At 33.7% G+C, this 20,017-nt stretch overlaps 1 protein-coding gene across 11 annotated transcripts in view; it reads left to right on the forward strand.

Annotated features, from left to right (window-relative positions):
* CCDC91 (coiled-coil domain containing 91) overlaps positions 1-20,017 on the forward strand; it is a 347,553-nt gene that overhangs the window by 284,718 nt on the left and 42,818 nt on the right. For all 11 annotated transcript variants that reach the window (XM_054442943.2, XM_054442947.2, XM_054442944.1 and 8 more), the window contains one exon: positions 13,388-13,501. In XM_054442943.2, the coding sequence (XP_054298918.1) occupies positions 13,388-13,501 (114 nt within the window). The remainder of the gene's footprint in view (positions 1-13,387; positions 13,502-20,017) is intronic.

Here is a 20,017-nt window from a genome sequence, read left to right on the forward strand (position 1 = left end):
AAGCAACTTAAGTGTTCATCAATAGAAGAATAGGTTAAAAAAATGTGGTACTTATACACAGCAAGTACTATTCAGCCATAGAAATGAATTATGTCATCATTTGCAACAACATGAATGGAACTGGAGTTCCTAATGTGAAGTGAAATAAGCCAGGCACAGAAAGACATACATTACATATTCTCACTCATTTGTGAGATCTAAAAATCAAAACAATTGAACCCATGAAAATAGATAGTGGAAGGATGGTTACCAGAGGATGGGAAAAGAGTGTAAAAATCCAAAGAAATGAAAAATAGAAATGAAAGGATCAGAAAATTAGACAATCAATTCAAGAAGTTCTTCACATAATTTTGAAGAAAAAAATACAATGCAGGAAATCGTAATACTATGTTACTGTCTCATGAAAGTAAATCTGGAATTAAAGAACATGAATTTCTAGATTGTAAGACATGAGTTTTTATATAGACCTGTAACTAGGTTCATCATGAAATTTTTGAGGAACAGAGCCAAGATACATAAAAGTTCCCTCAGAGAGAAAAAACAATTTGCAAATTATGAAGACCCAGAATTTAATTAGGCTTCTCAATAACCTATGAAATTCTGCAAAATATTTCAACCTAAATACCTATACTTGACCAAACTATCAATTATGTGTGAAGGTACAATAAAGACATTTTACAGAGAAACTAGATATCGAAACTTTTACATGTCATATATTTTCAGGAACCTCCTGGAGGAGGTACTCTACCACAGCAAAGGGTAAACCAAGAAGAAATAATCCACCGGGATCTAGAAAGCTGGGAGATTCAATTCAAGGAATATATAGGGAACCCTCAAGAATAGGACTGAGGGAGATCCCAGAATGGACATTTATTTAACAGACCTAGAGAACAACCAATCCAGTTTGGAGATAGGTCAAAGAGTTGTATCTCCAAGAAGACAAACAGAATGTTTCATATCTTTCAGCATATTGAGAAGATATATACAACTAGGAGAGAATTTGGGCATTAACTCATAATAATTATTTACTCAGGCCAATATAATATAGCTGAAGTGACATTGTTTTGTTTCTTTTCTCTTTTTTTTTTTTTTTTTGAGATGGGGTCTTGATCTGTCACCCAGGCTGGAGTGTAGTGGCACAATCTCAGCTCACTGCAACCTCCGCCTCCCGGGTTCAAGCAATTCTCATACCTCAGCCTCCCTGAGTAGCTGGGACTACAGGTGTCTGCCATCATGCCTGGCTAATTTTTGAATTTTTAGTAGAGATGAGGCTTTGCCATGTTGGCCAGGCTGGTCTCGAACTCCTGCCCTCAACTGATCAGCCTGCCTCATTCTCCCAAAGTTTTGGGATTACAGGCATGAGCCACCAAGCCTGGCCCATTGTTTCATTTCTGAGATCATGTCTTAAGTGGCCTTACATGCTTTCACACTCTGTTTTGAAACCCTCTTCAGCTTCCATGTGAAAAATCTTAAACTAGTCTATTGGAGAATGGGAGACCACAGAAGGAAGAGACAAGCACTCCTATCTGAAGCCATTCTAATAGTAGCCAGCTACATTAGATTGAGCGGCTGATTGCAGATACATGAAAGAGCCCAGCCAAGACAAAAAAGAACCGCACAGCTGAGCCCTTCCCAGATTGCCACCTTGCAGAATGATGACCTAAATCAGGGATTGGCAGACTTTTTCTGCAAAGGTCAAGATAGAAGGCTTTATGGGCTAAGAGGCTTAATTGAGAATATTATATAGGTGCTTATATAATGAGAAAAAAATTAACAATTTTTATTGAAATTAAAAGTATATTAATAATGGATTACAATTTTTAATATAGATCTAATGAAAAGAGTAGAATTCTCTTTGGGGTAATAGCATCTGCTTGTTATTTAAAGCTAGTTATACCTATCATAAAAATTGGTCACAAATGTTCATTAGTTGGTTTTTAATGCTGATCTGTAATGAGATTCTACATATTTAATCTTTAAAATGTCTTTTCACACAGACAAGTATGCTAAATATTTATAGTAATAAATGAATATATAATTTTGATTGAGTATAGTCATCACTTGGGAGGCATTTATAGAATTCTAGGTTCTCTTAATATTTTCCTTTTAGCATGTCATTGCAGTGCAGATTAATTACTTCCAGTTGAAAGTTAGATGAAAGTTTCTCAAATGCGTAAGGAGATTTGGAAATACAGAATCTTCCTTTGCACTTGCATCTATGTCTGGAACTTCTGGAACTGTAGTTTGAGTTCATAAATTTGTGTGGAAATATAAGTCTTACTATTTTTTTAAGCTGTTGTTGCATAGGAAGTGTATAAAGGAGCTTGACTTTACTTGTGATTCAAACAATGTTGATTATAGTTCAAATGACTACCCCATAGTATAAGTCTTGCTGCAGATAAGTGCTATTGTGCATTGTAATTTTTAATTTAATTTATTAAGAAACATTATCTAGCTTGAAACAAAAGCTAATGTCTTAAGCTATTCATTGTTTGGTAATTATGATTGAGTGGTTCTTCTTGTTCAGAAAAACTTTCAGTCAAAGCCCTGAGCTCAAAAACAATCACAGCAACTCTTCACTACTACTAAGCCATTGGACTGCTGTATAGGATGGCAAGTCCAGGATATTGAGCTTCAGTTTCAGACAGAAATTAATAGAACTGACAATGGCCTAGTCCACACAAACAAAAGAAGTTCACTCTTAGCAGTATTCATTCAGTAATACATGGTGAATTCAGATATTTTCTTCAAAACACTTCCTGATGAGTAACTATGAGTTTTAAATAATTTACTTTTTCACAAATTTTAGATATTTGTTCAAGTAAGCCTTCTTTCATTCCACACATATTTTTACTATTGTCAGTTGTTAACACATCTTAGCAGATTCCAAGCCAGGTTGTACTGAATTAGTGTTTCTCACCTTTTTTGAAAAGTTTCCTACCTATAGTTGTTCCATGCAGACTATTCATAGAACCTAAGTTTGAATAACTTCACACTTGACATTGATTCCTGAAATAAATAATTCAACAAATCATCTGACTCATGAAGAGCCAAGAAAACTACTCAAAAATCATTTACTTTGTTTTTTAATTTACTATTGATTTTGCTACCAATGCCCTCAATCTCATCAAGCACGTGTTCTCACAAAAAGCTATTCACTCCAAACAAGTTCCTTTCTTCCCCCTCAGGAGAACATTTACCTGGCTGCTTTAATTAAGCACAATTTTTAAAACTCACCATTGGTAAATGGCACTTCTGACTTGACTAACAAATGATCCACTCGGAAATTTAATTTTAGTTGTAGCGTGCGTGTGTGTTTGTGTGTGTGTGTGTGCACATGTGTAAGAAATCTGTTGTCTTGAGGGATTTTAAATTTTGTAATTTTTCGATGATTGCTTTCCTGTTGAGAATATTGTGATGAGTGCTTAATCTGGTAATATTCACATTTATTATTTCTTTTAGCACAGTTATGGTCTCATTGCATAATAAACACTTTTTTGACATCTAATCCATTAGCAAAATAATCACACTCCACTCTGCCTTAAAAGTGCAACAAAGTTGTTTTTTCTTGTTTTGGCATGATAGACATGCAGTGAAGTTAAAAATGATAACAATGTTACATTATGACAACATTCATGGCACTCAAATGCAGCCAAATTATTACTGCATCACTATAGTTTGTAATGCACCAAACAGCACTATGATTGGATGAGAATCATGTCATGAAATATTCTCTTTTTTTCAACATTAAAAAAGTAAAAAGTATTCTAATCTAGTGGGTTGTACCAAAACAGGCAACGGACCGGATTTGGCTCATTGGTAGTAGATTGCTGATCCCAGGTCTACATAAATGGTTGTATTTTAAGCCACTAAAGATTAATGTTGTTGTTACACAGCAAAAAGTAATATATTTACTATAGATTTACCCAAATCCATAATCTATCTAAAGAGGGAAGATAGGGGGACTAAAAATATCTATGTGTTAGATTTTGTAGTGTTTCTAAGAAATAAAGCAAATTCCTCATCCTCCACACTGAAAACTCAAAAAGTAATGCCTGAAATTGTAAAATTGCAATAAGAATGTTGGAGATATTGAAAGAACATGAAAAGGAAAAAAAAAGAGCAAATGTAAAAGAACAGAAATTATAACAAACTGTCTGTCAGACAACAGTGCAATCAAGCTAGAACTCAGAATTAAGAAACTCACTTAAAACTGCTCAGCTACATGGAAACTGAATAACCTGCTCCTGAATGGCTACTGGGTACAAAACGAAATGAAGGTTTCTTTTGGGAAGTGGGAAACTGGTAAGGATGGAATTCATAGGAATGGTTACACAGGGATGTCACCATTATTGATCATATTCTACTTCTTAAACTGAGGGGCAAATGGTGTGCTGTGCATGGTATTTTATTTATCTAATTTTTTGTGTTAAAATTTTTCTTTACATATATTAACATAAACAAATTTTAAGGAATTAGTTAAAATTTTATTCAAGAGAATACAAGTGTTGACTTATTTTTATCTGACTTGGAAGTCAACTCTAACTTACTGCCTTCCTTCATTTTTTTAAGGCTTATTATCACTTTGAGAAAATCATGCTGCTAATCATGTGAAAACATTTGCAGGGATAGAATGTAGGATACATGAACTCACACTGAGGGAGAAGGAAATATTTTAATCCCTTCATAAGTAGCTGTTAGAGTATTCATGAAATTATTTTGGTAGCCTTTCTTACTGTGATTTATATTATGCTTTTAAGCTACATGGTACTGTATATCTATTAAAATTTTTAGAGGATTAAGACTGTAAGATTTATTGATAGAGTTTACAGATGGGCTTGCAGCTCCTTCCTAGTAAATTAACTTTGGCCTTGGTTGAGAACAATACAGAACAACTTTAAAATTACATGTGTTACAGGAAAAAAGTTCATTGTATACTATCATGTAATACCACATTTTGGCCCCCATTTTCCCTCTGTCTTGAGTGCTCTTGCCCTCTCTCCCCCACTTTTATCATGTAATGTATTCTGCCATGTTATGATGCAGTAAGAAAGCCCTTACCAGATGTGGCCCTTGGTCTTGGACTTCTCAGGCTCCAGAACCATGAGGCAAACCATGGATCAATTTTCTGTATAAATTACCCAGTCTGCGATACGTTACAGCAGCAGAAAATGGACTAAGATATCTATTTAGTAATACCTATGAATGGAGACATTATGGTTACTAGAAAATTACATTTCTGATTATACAGGCTTGTTTCATTTTGGGGATTGCTTGTTACAGACACTAAAATGTCACTCATTTTCCTAGTATTTTGGTTAAAAAAACTGCATCCAATACAAGGATTATAGTTCATTACCCCCAAATCACTCTACCCATACTACTGAATATTAGTTTTTCTTAGTAAGAATGGAATTTTGGACAATCTAGAAGACTTTCTCCTAACTTCAAATGAAACTGTTCTGAATATACATTCTAATCAGCCCACACCACACTTATTCCAAAATTGACAACATAGTTGGAAGTAAAGCACTCCTCAGCAAATGTAAAAGAACAGAAATTATAACAAATTGTCTCTCAGACCACAGTGCAATCAAACTAGAACTCAGGATTAAGAAACTCATTCAAAACCACTCAACTATGTGGAAACTGAACAACCTGCTCCTGAATGACTACTGGGTCACAAAATGAAGGCACAAATAAAGATGTTCTTTGAAACCAGCGAGAACAAAGGCACAACATACCAGAATCTCTGGGACACATTTAAAGCGTTGTGTAGAGGGATATTTATATCACTAAATGCCCACGAGAGAAAGCAAGGAAGATCTAAAATTGACACCCTAACATCACAATTAAAAGAACTAGAGAAGCAAGAGCAAACACATTCAAAAGCTAGCAGAAGGCAAGAAATAACTAAGATCAGAGCAGAACTGAAGGAGATAGAAACACAAAAAAACCCTTCAAAAAATCAATGAATCCAGGAGCTGGTTTTTCGAAAAGATCAACAAAATTAATAGACTGCTAGCAAGACTAATAAAGAAGAAAAGAGAGAAGAATGAAATAGATGCAATAAAAAATGATAAAGGGGATATCACCACCGATCCCACAGAAAAACAAACTACCATCAGAGAATACTATAAACACCTCTATGCAAATAAACTAGAAAATCTAGAAGAAATGGATAAATTCCTCGACACATACACCCTCCCAAGACTAAACCGGGAAGAAGTTGAATCTCTGAGTAGACCAATAACAGGCTCTGAAATTGAAGCAATAATAATTAATAGCTTACCAACCAAAAAAAGTCCAGGACCAGACAGATTCACAGTCGAATTCTACCAGAGGTACAAGGAGGAGCTGGTACCATTCCTTCTGAAACCATTCAAATCAATAGAAAAAGAGGGAATCCTCCCTAACTCATTTTATGAGGCCAGCATCATCCTCATACCAAAGCCTGGCAGAGACACAACAAAAAAAGGAATTTTAGACCAATATCCCTGATGAACATTGATGCAAAAATCCTCAATAAAATACTGGCAAACCAAATCCAGCAGCACATCAAAAAGCTTGTCTACCATGATCAAGTGGGCTTCAACCCTGGGATGCAAGGCTGGCTCAACATATGGAAATCAATAAACGTAATCCAGCATATAAACAGATTCAAAGACAAACCACATGATTATCTCAATAGATGCAGAAAAGGCCTTTGACAAAATTCAACAGCGCTTCATGCTACAAACTCTCAATAAATTAGGTATTGATGGGACGTATCTCAAAATAATGAGCTATTTATGACAAACCCACAGCCAATATCATACGGAATGGGCAAAAACTGGAAGCATTCCCTTTGAAAACTGGCACAAGGCAGGGATGCCCTCTCTCACCACTTCTATTCAACATAGTGTTGGAAGTTCTGGCCAGGGCAATCAAGCAGGAGAAAGAAATAAAGGGTATTCAATTAGGAAAAGAGGAAGTCAAATTGTCCCTGTTTGCAGATGACATGATTGTATATCTAAAAAACCGCATCGTCTCAGCCCCAAATATCCTTAAGCTGATAAGCAACTTCAGCAAAGTCTCAGGATACAAAATCAATGTGCAAAAATCACAAGCATTCTTATACACCAATAACAGACAAACAGAGAGCCAAATCATGAGTGAACTCCCATTCACAGTTGCTTCAAAGAGAATAAAATACCTGGGAATTCAACTCACAAGGGATGTGAAGGACCTCTTCAAGGAGAACTACTAACCACTGCTCAACGAAATAAAAGGTTGCAAACAAATGGAAGAACATTCCATGCTCATGGATAGGAATAATCAATATCGTGAAAATGGCCATACTGCCCAAGGTAATTTATAGATTCAATGCTATCTCCATCAAGCTATCAATGACTTTCTTCACAGAATTGGAAGAAACTACCTTAAAGTTCGTATGGAACCAAAAAAGAACCCGCATTGCCAAGTCAATCCTAAGCCAAAAGAACAAAGCTGGAGGCATCACGCTACCTGACTTCAAGCTATACTACAAGGCTACAGTAACCAAAACAGCATGGTACTGGTACCAAAACAGAGATATAGACCAATGGAATAGAACAGAGCCCTCAGAAATAATACCACACATCTACAACCATCTGATCTTTGACAAACCTGAGAAAAACAAGAAATAGGGAAAGATTCCCTGTTTAACAAATGGTGCTGGGAAAACTGGCTGGCCATATGTAGAAAGCTGAAACTGGATCCCTTCCTTACACCTTATACAAAAATTAATTCAAGATGGATTAAAGACTGAAATGTTAGACCTAAAACCATAGAAACCCTAGAAGAAAACCTAGGCAATACCATTCAGGACATAGGCCTGGGCAAGGACTTCATGTCTAAAACACCAAAAGCACCAAAAGCAATGGCAACAAAAGCCAAAATTGACAAATGGGATCTAATTAAACTAAAGAGCTTCTGCACAGCAAAGGAAACTACCATCAGAGTGAACAGGCAACCTACAGAATGGGAGAAAATTTTCGCAATCTACTCATCTGACAAAGGGCTAATATCCAGAATCTACAAAGAACTTAAACAAATTTACAAGAGAAAATCAAACAACCCCATCAAAAAGTGGGCAAAGGATGTGAAGAGACACTTCTCAAAAGAAGGCATTTATGCAGCCAACAGACGCATGAAAAAATGCTCATCATCACTGGCCATCAGAGAAATGCAAATCAAAACCACAATGAGATACCATCTCACACCATTTAGAATGGCAGTCATTAAAAAGTCAGGAAACAACAGGTGCTGGAGAGGATGTGGAGAAATAGGAACACTTTTACACTGTTGGTGGGACAGTAAATTAGTTCAACCATCGTGGAAGACAGTGTGGCGATTCCTCAAAGATCTAGAACTAGAAATACCGTTTGACCCAGCCATCCCGTTACTGGGTATATACCTAAAGGATTGTAAATCAGCTGCTATAAAGACACATGCACATGTATGTTTATTGTGGCACTATTCATAATAGCAAAGACTTGGAACCAACTCAAGTGTCCATCAATGATAGACACGATTAAGAAAATGTGGCACATCATATACACCATGGAATACTATGCAGCCATAAAAAAAGGAAGAGTTCATGTCCTTTGTAGGGACATGGATGAAGCTGGTAACCATCATTCTGAGCAAACTGTCACAAGGACAGAAAACCAGACACCCGCATGTTCTCACTCATAGGTGGGAATTGAACAATGAGAACATTTGGACACATGATGGTGATCATCACACACCAAGGCCTGTTGTGGGGTGGGGGGAGGGGGGAAGGATAGCATTAGGAGATATGCCTAATGTAAATGACAAGTTAATGGGTGCAGTACACCAACATGGCACATGTATACATATGTAACAAACCTGCACGTTGTGCACATGTACCCTAGAACTTAAAGTATAATAAAAATATATATATAAAAAAAGAAACTGTTCTGTTTGTACATTGGGATTAGAAACACAGATACAAATTTCAGGTATATATACCCTAGATCAGAGTTGTTGGCTGTGGACATAGGATCATACTATGTGAGTAATACTTTGCCCATATAGGAAGGAAATGAAAATGTGTCTATCCTTTTCTTTGTTTAGACCAATGTTTAAGAGTTAGCAACTTTTGAAGATGTTGTGCTAATGAGCTAGCCTATTTACTTTTGTTATATCATATGGGGTGACACAAGGATGACTATGTATGAGATTAATAAAGACTGTGTTTGCTGACTCATGTAAAGACTATACAAGTGGCAAGAAGAGCAACCAATGTCCATGCTATTATTGGTAGCTCTTTACATCTTGGGTTGCTGACATCGGCCTTAAGCCTTCAGGGTCCCCACTACCTGGTCCCAGCCTTCCTTTCTTTTCACTTTCCCAAGAGAGCCTTCATCTGTAGCCAGAAGCCTCAAACATATACTCAGGTTCTATTTTTGTGCTCTTGTACCCAATGTCATATAAACTATTATTCCTAAATAACATTCAACATGAGCTACTTATACAGATCCCTGAGTCTTCATCTTCTTTCTACACATGAAACACCTATTAAACCTCAAGTCAGAGCTCACCTATTTTTTTAAGGTTTTCTCTGACCATTGTAGACATTGTGATATCTCCTTCCTTATAACTCAAACTAGTATTACCACCACTCATTAACCACAACGTCCTTTAAGATCTCTTTTAGTATATGGTTATTTCAGTTTCTGTGCACTTATATTTTATTTTCACAAATAAATTAGAAACTCCTCAAGAGATGGACAGATATAGCTTTCAGTATTTGGGACTGTTTTTTTACATAAAATAGGTATTTAGGACATATTTGACAAATGAATGTATGAACAGAGTTTGCTACCAACCACAATCTAGAACCCAGCATAACACGTGTATCTCATCTTTGCACCTCTAGTTTATCACTCATTTTCTAAGGTGCATTTCTACAACCACATGTTACTTTTAGAATAATACATAATTAGATAATATGCATGTATTTTGTGTAGAAACAAAAAATAAGTAGAACACACAATTTCCCCAGAAAATTAAACAACAACATAGTACTATGGTTTACAACCCACAGGCCAGAATTCAGTTAATTGGTGATACTTATTTTCTGTAAATAACTGAGCTATGTTTACAGTCCTTAACAAAATTGCCCTGATAAAGGGCAGACAACCACAGGCATTTCACTGGTTCATGATCCTGTGATTACTGAAATGTATGGTAGATTTAATGGATACTAAAGCGTAGCTATATTTTTAAGCAATAAAGAGAAATTATAACATCTTATGTAAAATACCATATAAGCTTTTAGCCCTGAACGACATTCAACATGACCTATTTAATCATAACAGTGTAAAAACTGATTCCAGTCATTTATTTTTAAAAAATAGTATATGGAACTTTCTCCACATTTGAACACTAGTTAGATAATCGTTTAGATAGGATGTTTCTGCATATATTTTTAGATAAAAAAATTCCAATATGACTGATGTATTTTCACAAATACAGCGTAACATATGTGCAATTGTGTACCTTTCATTCCAAACTATTAACCTTAGGATAGTGTTTCTCAACTGGAAGCCATCTAGTGGGTAGATACTAGGTATGCTGCTTACACACAGGATGCTCCCTTACAGCAAAGGATTTTCAGTAGTTCCAAGGTTGAGAAACCCTTCCTTAAAGAATATACCGTGTTCAGTGGTGGTGTTATCACCAAAATATTTTGGAAAATACTTTTCAGAATTTCCTGTTTGAATGTACTTATTGGTGGCAACTGTTCATTCCTTGCAAGCTATGTTTTATTTTAGATTAATTCTCATGACTCCCAGGAATGATATATTTAATTTATGGAACCAACAAAACATGCAAGCAGATATTCACATACCACTTGCATACATGCAAACAAAATTTATTAATCAATTCTTACTAATTCAGAATTGGGCCTGATTAGAAAGTAGAAGGCTTAAACTTTACTTTTGTATAACATTCAAAGGAATAATTTATACATGAGCAGTTTTTCAGGATGGGCTTCACAACCTTGACTGTCACTTAACTCGCAACTGGGGAGGATAGAATCAAGCGAAATTTTGTACTGTAAATGGTCTTTTGCCAGCTCAAAAACAAGGAATGGTAGAGCCTCAAAAATTTCAACTGAGAAGGTATTAATAATATAAACACTCAGCTCCCTCAAAAGTGTTAACTCAATAACTTTCACTAACTCTTCATGTTTTTCTGGTTATAGCCCATTTATTTAAATTGATGCTTTTGCTTTTAATTAATATGCTTCTTATGACAGTTTTTTATCTGCAGTTGTAAAATTTCAAAAGCCCTGAAAACTAAGGATTTTTGTAACTCACCTGTTAGCAAAACCTGACTTGAACTAATGTGAAGCTATTTATACTTTTAATTTACTCATATAATGTGAATATTCATATTCTTCACTACAGAATTATTAACATGTTGTATTTCAGAGAGCTTAGTATGTATGTAATATTTTTACCTTTCTAAATTTGAATAACTTCAAATTCTAAATTTGCAAGTGTGAAGTCTATAAGAATTATAATAGCAGATGCCGAATAGTTTTATTCTCATGTTTTTCTTTTATAAATTGCTATAGTTTTTCAACTTTAATCTTTTGAAATAATTATGGAAACAACTTTGTACTCTATCAATGGAACCAACATTTAATGTACTCAGTGATTGAAAATAAAATAATAAAATTTTTCAAAGACTTTCAGAATTTTCAGTTAATTTTATAAGGAAGGGAATAAAAAATAAGTATACCAATATTAAAGTGATAGATGATATGATCAAGCAAACGACAAGAGAGAATGTGTATTGCCAATATTTTTATAAATTAAATGCTCAACATCACATGGTAATCTTTTAAGAGTACAGGGTAAAATTAGATGCCATTCTCCCCAAGTAAGCAAAGATTCTAAAAACCGATGAAAATAAATGTTATCAAGCGTGCAAGAAAATAGCCATTCCTATGGGCTTCTTATAAGAAGAAATTTGTACAAAATATCAAAAGATATATTGAGTTTAAATCCTTTGGCCAAAAATGATTCCACTTTTTGAATTGGTCCAAAGTAAATATCTGCAGTGTAGCACAAAGATACATATGTGGATGTTTGTCACTGCTGTATTTTATTTAAAATGACCAAAATACCCATTATTAAAAATTGGTAAAATAAATTATTATGCAACCCTATAATATAAAAGAAATCATATTATAGCAGAATATGTAACGTCTTCAGAAAATGTCCAAGATATATTATAAGTAAAAAATGCAAGAGTTTAGAAAATAGTATGTACAGTTTATCCCATCTTCTGTATATCCAAGTGTATATATGTGTGTCTTTCTTTGTGTTTATATTTTTCCACGTTTCCATTTTTTACAGTAAATAGATTTGAAATAGAGAATCCTTTATATTATTTTATATTTTCTGAGTTACATATAAATATCTAAAATTAATTGGGGAAAACTAAGCAAAGTCATACATACAGTCCACAAAGTAAAGAACCTCCAAGAATCAAAACTGAAGCAAATATTCTGAGAAACTCAAGCCATTTTCCAATTGATTGCCTTGATGTCCAATAAAAAAGGATGGTACCTATAGATGGGAATGAAAAGATTTTGCTTCGTGACATTCATTCCATTTCGTGATACACTATTGTAGCAGAAAACATCATGACTTCCTGAGAAGTGTAGTTTTACAGAATTTTAGCTTGCTTTCTGTATTTGCACTTCTGAAATCTCTTAGGTACCTGATTACTATTTCAATAAACGGAGAGTACCATTTCCCTCCCTAGATCTCTCATTTCAAATACTAGCACACTGGGTGGAATTTTTACCTCTTACTTATGGTGTCCAGCTCACAACATCTTAACCTGGCAAGAGGACCAAACTAACTGTAAATCTTACCACTCAGACCACAGTTGATTATTGTGTGATGGCAAAATTAAACGTGAATAAAACAGCTAGAGCATTAGAGTGTTCTTGGAAGAATAAACACAAGTTGGAAGTCTTATGTGGATAGTGCAAAATACAGGAAGGCAATGAATCATGTAAACATCAAATGAAAGGTTGGTAAGGAAGCCATTGGAGTCTGTCAGGCACTCCCTGCAATAAATGGCATATTCCGTTCCTTTCCTTTCATTCAGTTTAGGAAAGGGAGTTCTGTGAAATCTCTAACAGATCCCAAAAGATTTGGGATTTTTTTCCTGTAAGTTTTTATTCCTGTGTAAAGGTACACTTTGAATAGAATGAGCTGAAACCCGCTGAAGAGGATTTTTAGTTTATATGAAATAGACACAAATATGTCATAGTGCTTACCTCCCTGACTGTTTTGCCTTCTTCCACAAACAGGAAACTGTTAAGGCAGCAATAATAGAAGAACAGAAACGAAGTGAAAAGGCTGTGGAAGAGGCAGTGAAAAGAACAAGAGATGAATTGATAGAATATATAAAAGAACAGAAAAGGGTAAGTATCTCCTGAAGAGTTTTAATTTGTGCTTCAATAAACTCAATCAGTGACTTCCATACAATAACATGAAATTGTAAAATATTTAAAATGTCCTGTGTCATCTAACTTATGGATCTTCATCTAAGGATATTTTCTGATATAATTATATATTCTGATAGTTATGTCTATAAACATAAATCCCATCTGTCAGCAAAAAGCAACAGTGAATAATTTCTTGGTAGACTCCTAGAAATAACCTATAGCATTTCCAATTTAGCTTTACTCACAAAGATAATAGACAGTTCTACATTTTTAGAGTCTTTTGCCATACATTTGTTAATTTCTTACAATATTTATAGACATGTGTATGCATCATGTAAGCTTTCTGACTGTATTAACACCACTGTAGTTCTAATGGACATAATTACAGTTAGCAAATTCAGGCTCTTCTGCCATAGTGCCATTTCAAAACCGTAACTCAGAATATGCTTGTAAGAATTTAGAATGCATATTAAAGCTTTGAAAAAAATAGCGTTTTCATACAATGTGGTTTTATTAATGTTAGTCTGAAGAGTAGCTGAAAATAATGGATCTAACTTGATTTGTTGTCTTTTCAATAAATCTTCAGTCCTCTAAGCAATACACAAAATAAGAAACTCTTTAAGATTAGATGTTTACTGTAATCTTCTCTGTAATAAATATGTATATAATGAAATATATAATAAAATTTTTCACATGCAGTGTTTTAGGATGTTTTCTTTATATGTTTAGTGTATGTTATATAAATATATTTAAGTATTATTTGTGTGCAAATATATAATATATTGCAAACATATATTGCATTACATAATGTAACAAAACAAACAAACAGTATGTATGAGGAAATTTGACACAATAGCTAAACTTAATTGGTGGTCAAAATGGCAAAATAAATAGAAAATATACTGTAAGATATTATCCTGCAGTTGGCAGTTCAAGAAGTGCATTAAAAGCTCATGACACTACTTTAGTCCTATACTTTTTTTTTTTTATTTTTTTTTTGAGACAGAGTCTTGCTCTGTCGCCCAGGCTGGAGTGCAGTGGTGCGATCTCTGCTCACTGTAACCTCTGCCTCCCAGATTCAAGCAATTCTTCTGCCCCAGCCTCCTGAGTAGCTGAAATTACAGGCGCCTGCCACCATGCCCAGCTAATTTTTTTATTTTTTGTTTTTAGTAGAGATGGGGTTTCACCATGTTGTCCAGGCTGGTCTTGAACTCCTGACCTCAAGTGATCCACCCACCTCAGCCTCCCAAAGTGCCGGGAATACAGGCATGAGCCACCGTGCCCAGCCATCAAGTGCTGTTAACTTGAAGTCAAATTTGGTATGATGCAAAGAAAATCCCCATCTCTTGATGGCTACAATTAGGTTTCAACAGAGGAGAATTTGTCACCAGAGTAAAAACTTGCTAAGTAGTCTTTCCAGATAAATTAGCCACTCACAGAAACATTTTATATGGGATTAAATCTTTGTACAGTTTACCTCAGAGTGTTTTTAAAAGCATTTTCACTCAAACAAATTCCTGATAGATGCCTAACCTTCTAAGGGGAAAATTCTGAGCCAAAGAGTCAATTCGCTTTTCAAGGAGTATTATGTTCTTAGAAAACTCCTACTTCCATATGTACCTACAAAGAGTTTAAATAATCTTGTTCAAAAGTAATCATGCAGCAAAGGAATTATAGGTACATTTTATATGCATACAGGGATTGCAATTGTGAAAGAACTTAAGTATCAAATAAATTCAAAGACTTCTTGTGGGTATTTGCTTTTTTATCATCTCTTTTTAATATTATTTATTTTATGTTAGTAAGAACACTTAACATATCTTCCTCTTAAAATTTTAAGTCTATAATACTTTATCATTGACTATAGATGTAGAGTATTGTACAGCAGAGCTTTAGAACTTATTCATCTTGCTTGACCGAAACTTTATGCCATTGTTTGGGTATTTCCTGTTTCTCTCTAACCCAATCCCCTGGTATCCACCAGTCCACTCTGATTCTATGAATGTGACTAGTTAGATACTGTATATAAGTGAAACCATGCAGTATGTGTCTTTCTGTGACTGGCTTATTTCACTTAGCATAATGCCCTCAAGGATCATCCATGCTGTTCTGTATTGCAGAATTTCCTTCATTTTTAAAGCTGAATGGTATTTTGTTGTACATATATACCACATTTTTTATCCATTCCTCTGTCAATGGATATTTAGTTGTTTCCACATTTTTAGTGTCTTGTCTTAATAGTATATAGCCAATCTTTATTTGAGCTCTAAATCTGAATGAGAAATTATATAACAAAGCAAACTCAAGATTATTTTAGACTAACATTTCTTTGGTTGAGATGGGTGATTTTTCTTAAAAGAATTTTAAAGATAATGTTACTTTTTTGTCAAAGGGAGTTATGTGGCTACCATAAGAAGTGCCTATAATAAGAATAAGAAATGCCTTTTTAAGAGATATCTGTTCCCCACATGAAGCAAATTAACTTTGAAAAGAGCTGACAATGAACTCTGGCATTTAGTCTGTGTGTTATTGCAAATCATGCTAAAGGCCTAGTATTCACTTGTATTAGTCAGTAAATCAGTTACCACATGTAGAGGCATTATTAAAATAACAGCAAAGAAACCATGACATTAGCTTTCATTTGCACTGAAGTTCTACTTCTCTTTGCTTGTTTCCTTATATATTAAGGAGAATAAATGTAATACCTACCTTACAGAGTTGTTATGAATTAATACATGTAATAAAATAGCAGCTACAGTAAGGACTCAATAAATATGTGTTATGCTTATCATCTTTACCACATTATTTACAGAAAATAGAAATAACTAGCAGCATTATTGTGGCTAATTAAAAAATGTGCTCTTTAGAATAGTGTTTGGTGTTCTATTTCCTCTGAATTTACAGTGTGAATTCTAAAATTTTATTTCACTTCTGTTACTAATTCATAGAAGGTTAAAACTGATTTAATCAGTACACTTGTAGGAAATTTATTACTTCCACTTTGGGATTTTAAAGTTTTATTAATAATATATGCTGTGGCATATTTTTAATATTTGAATGTTTGTATCTTTCCAAACAGAAAAGCTGTAAAAAAGAAAGTCAATAAATGATCTGAAATGGAACTAATTACTAATTACTAGACCTCTTTATTATGTAAATTTTAAAAAATTGAGATTCTCTATATTCTTCTTTTCCAAAAATGTATTTCAGTATTTTGAGTTAATTTTTATGAATATCTTGGGGTTTGGGAAATTTTCATACACAAAAAAGATATCTCAGAGCTTATAAACTAATACTTAGGAAAAACAAAAGTTTTTTAGCAAATTCATAATCTTCTTGTCTGTTTCCAAAGACTGAATTAGGGCAACTCACATGTACTTCTTCCTTTGGAAGATGGATTTCTGTTTACATCAGAGAAGAACACATTTCCAGAACAAAAATTTTCCTTTCCCTTCTCCAGGTTTTTTTTTTAAACTAAAGAGTCAACTTGAGATTTTCAACATTAGACAACTTAAAAGCCCGATAGACCTGGTTTCCAACTGAGCTAGAATTTCAGTTTGTGAAGTAGTCTTCTGTTCTTGAAGTTTTTGAAAATCTTTGAAGGAAGAAGTCTACTGTTGTATTAGGTCCTACCTTTTATGTCCTTTGTCCTAATAGTCTTTCATTAGACATCATCATACTTTTACCGAATTCATTAAAAGTTTGAAATGAAGACTTTTCCCCTACATCTTTTTTTTTACTCTTTTGCTTTTAAAAGACAGAAAAACACAGAATTAAAAATTCAAAATGCTTAATTTTTGAAATAACTTATGGATTATCTCACAATATAAAACACAATGGATTTACAAATTGCCATATGAGGTTACATAGCTCTTTCTGTGAATCTGAAATTAATAAGTACTTAATCAGTTATCCATTCCTGTTGAGTAGTAAAATTATACTCAGAATTATACTAGAATTAAAGTTAGAATTCTGAGAAAATTTTAATTTTAAATGCTATTTACCAATTTTTATGTGTGAAATCAATAGAGATGTCACTAAACTTTAAAAATACCTAGTATTCGTCTGGTCTAAACATCTTAGGACAAAGGGGCTACCTGTGCATGTACTAATTAAGTAAATTATAATTTACATTCAAATTACATCCTAAATTATTTACTAAGTCAGATACATAGTACTTGCAATATTAGTCCGAGTCATAATCATAACCAAAAATTACTATGTAATAAAAATATCCAAATAAGGAGAGCTTTTAAAATGATCAACCAGAAAGATAATTTAAATCAATGATGAATTAGTTTTAGTAATAAAAATGCCTTTTTATAAGAATTCTACCTCATAATCTTTTTAGAAATTTCTCTGTAAAATCTATCATGCTAATCCTGAGGAAAAAAAAAAGATCCTTACATTGAATTTACAACTTTACTGTGGAATCAAAAAGATAATCTGCAGCCTTAACACTCATAAATTTTCCATTGAACTTGGCAGAAATTATCTAATTTTAATAGATTTAGACATTTCCAATATAACTTATATAATAGAGAAGAAAAGGCAAACAGGAAAACCTAAAAAGATTTAAAAATATATTTAATGTTTCTGTGGATCAGCAAGGTACCTGCAAGTACAGTGATTTGCATTGAAATACTATATTGTATTTTATTAAAATGTAAATTTTGGTTTCAGACTCTGTTCAATCACTGTAGATTCTATAGCAGAAGTTGCAAACTGCAACTCATAGGTCAAATCTGGCCTGCTGCCTGCTTTTGTAAATAAAGTTTAATTGAAACATACATTCACATCCATTCATTTTTGTATTGTCCACTAACTGGTGTCGTGCTTCAATAGCAGAGTTGAGTAAAGAGAGACCATTGGGACATACAACCCAAAATATTTACTATCTGGTTCTTTAAAGAAGAATGTTTATCAACTCCTGTTCTAAATCATAAAAATTATCTTGCGGGGAAAGTTTCTTCTTTTCAGCCCTTTAAAATTTTTATTCGCTTCTTATGCCTCAGGGTAACTAGACAATTGAAGTCTCTTAAGTGCTATTCTGGAGAAGATTTCTCTCTATGTATTAATTGCCCGATAAGGTATTATAATACATCATGTCTGATCATTAGTGCCATAAACTTTATTTTGTAAATGGAGATGGCAGAAAAATGAGATGGGTAAGAATACATCCCTGACACTTCCCTAGGGAGGAATAATTTGTGGTTTATAATGACCGACAGCCCTTGGATTAGAACGAAGAGTTCCAACCCATCCCACAAGTTAAGGCTGTTACACATGAGTTTGCTATGAGGGAGGAAGTGTGAATAACATTCAGCAAGCAACAACTACTCACAGCCAAGCAGTGATTCCTAAAAAATAAAATCTCATCCAAATGTAATAAAATATTATTTTTCCTCTTAAGAAACAAAATTATTGCCTGTGTTTTCTAAATCACCTCCAGGAAAATAACCTTCACTTCAGAGTATCCTTTTACTTTAGGTTTTTAGAGAAGAGTAAGAAGCAATTTTCTTTACTTCAAAGGTTTTGTGGTCAAGGCATTGTCAGAATTTTTTAAATATAAAAGGGCTCTTTTAATCCAGTTTTGCTGCAATATTCTTGGATGTTTGCATCTCCAACTATTAAAAGAGAATATTTAGACAAAATGAACTTTCCTTATGTTCTGACCAGTTACACAGTTACTTGAATAAACCGTTATTTCAATATAAGTTATTTAATATTTCATGGTCCCTTACTTTTCTCTTCTTAGAAATATAGAAATTCGACTAGCTGACTCTAATGACTCTTAAAGTCCTAAAATTCTGTTAAGACTATGAGTAACATTTTCCTTGACAGTTGATAAACCTCTTGAGAGATTTTTAATTCTTGATATAAATCAGTTGCATCATAGTAGTTACATTATATGGTATTTATAAATTAGTGTAGGAAAATGGCACTTTCCTGACATTTCCCAGGTTCCTGCCCCATTCTCATCCTAATTACTCTTGCTTCTATCCAGTCTGGAGGAGGCTGTTTAGTTGTATGTGCAAGAAGTAGCTCTATTAACAATTCAGCATCTGTGGTCTAAAGCATCTGCCCTTGTAACTTTCGATTTGGGTCTCATATTTGAAAATGTTTTTATGTAACCAACACATATTAAAAAGCATACTATACCCTTACATTCATTGTTGCCTGTTTTCAGTTGTACCTCATTTTTTGATGCCAAAGGGAATTTAGCCTTCTCTACATAAGCTATATTGTAATTTAAATCATCAGAAGTTTACCTTCCAAATTTGTATAATTATATCCATTTCAGGTGGCACAATAAACAAATGGAAAAATATTTGGATTTAGAAAAATAACCAGTACTAACCATCTTGCCAAATGATGTTTCAACTAGGTCACGAATTTATCCTTCTTCTTAAATTAAAAGCTTAGGAAATTTGATTTGAAAGAGAGGTTAGTGAAGCCAATGAAGTAAACAGATTTTAAAGGTTTTATAGT

This window comes from Pongo pygmaeus, chromosome 10, assembly GCF_028885625.2.
Source record: "Pongo pygmaeus isolate AG05252 chromosome 10, NHGRI_mPonPyg2-v2.0_pri, whole genome shotgun sequence".
NCBI classification, from domain to species: Eukaryota; Metazoa; Chordata; class Mammalia; order Primates; family Hominidae; genus Pongo; species Pongo pygmaeus.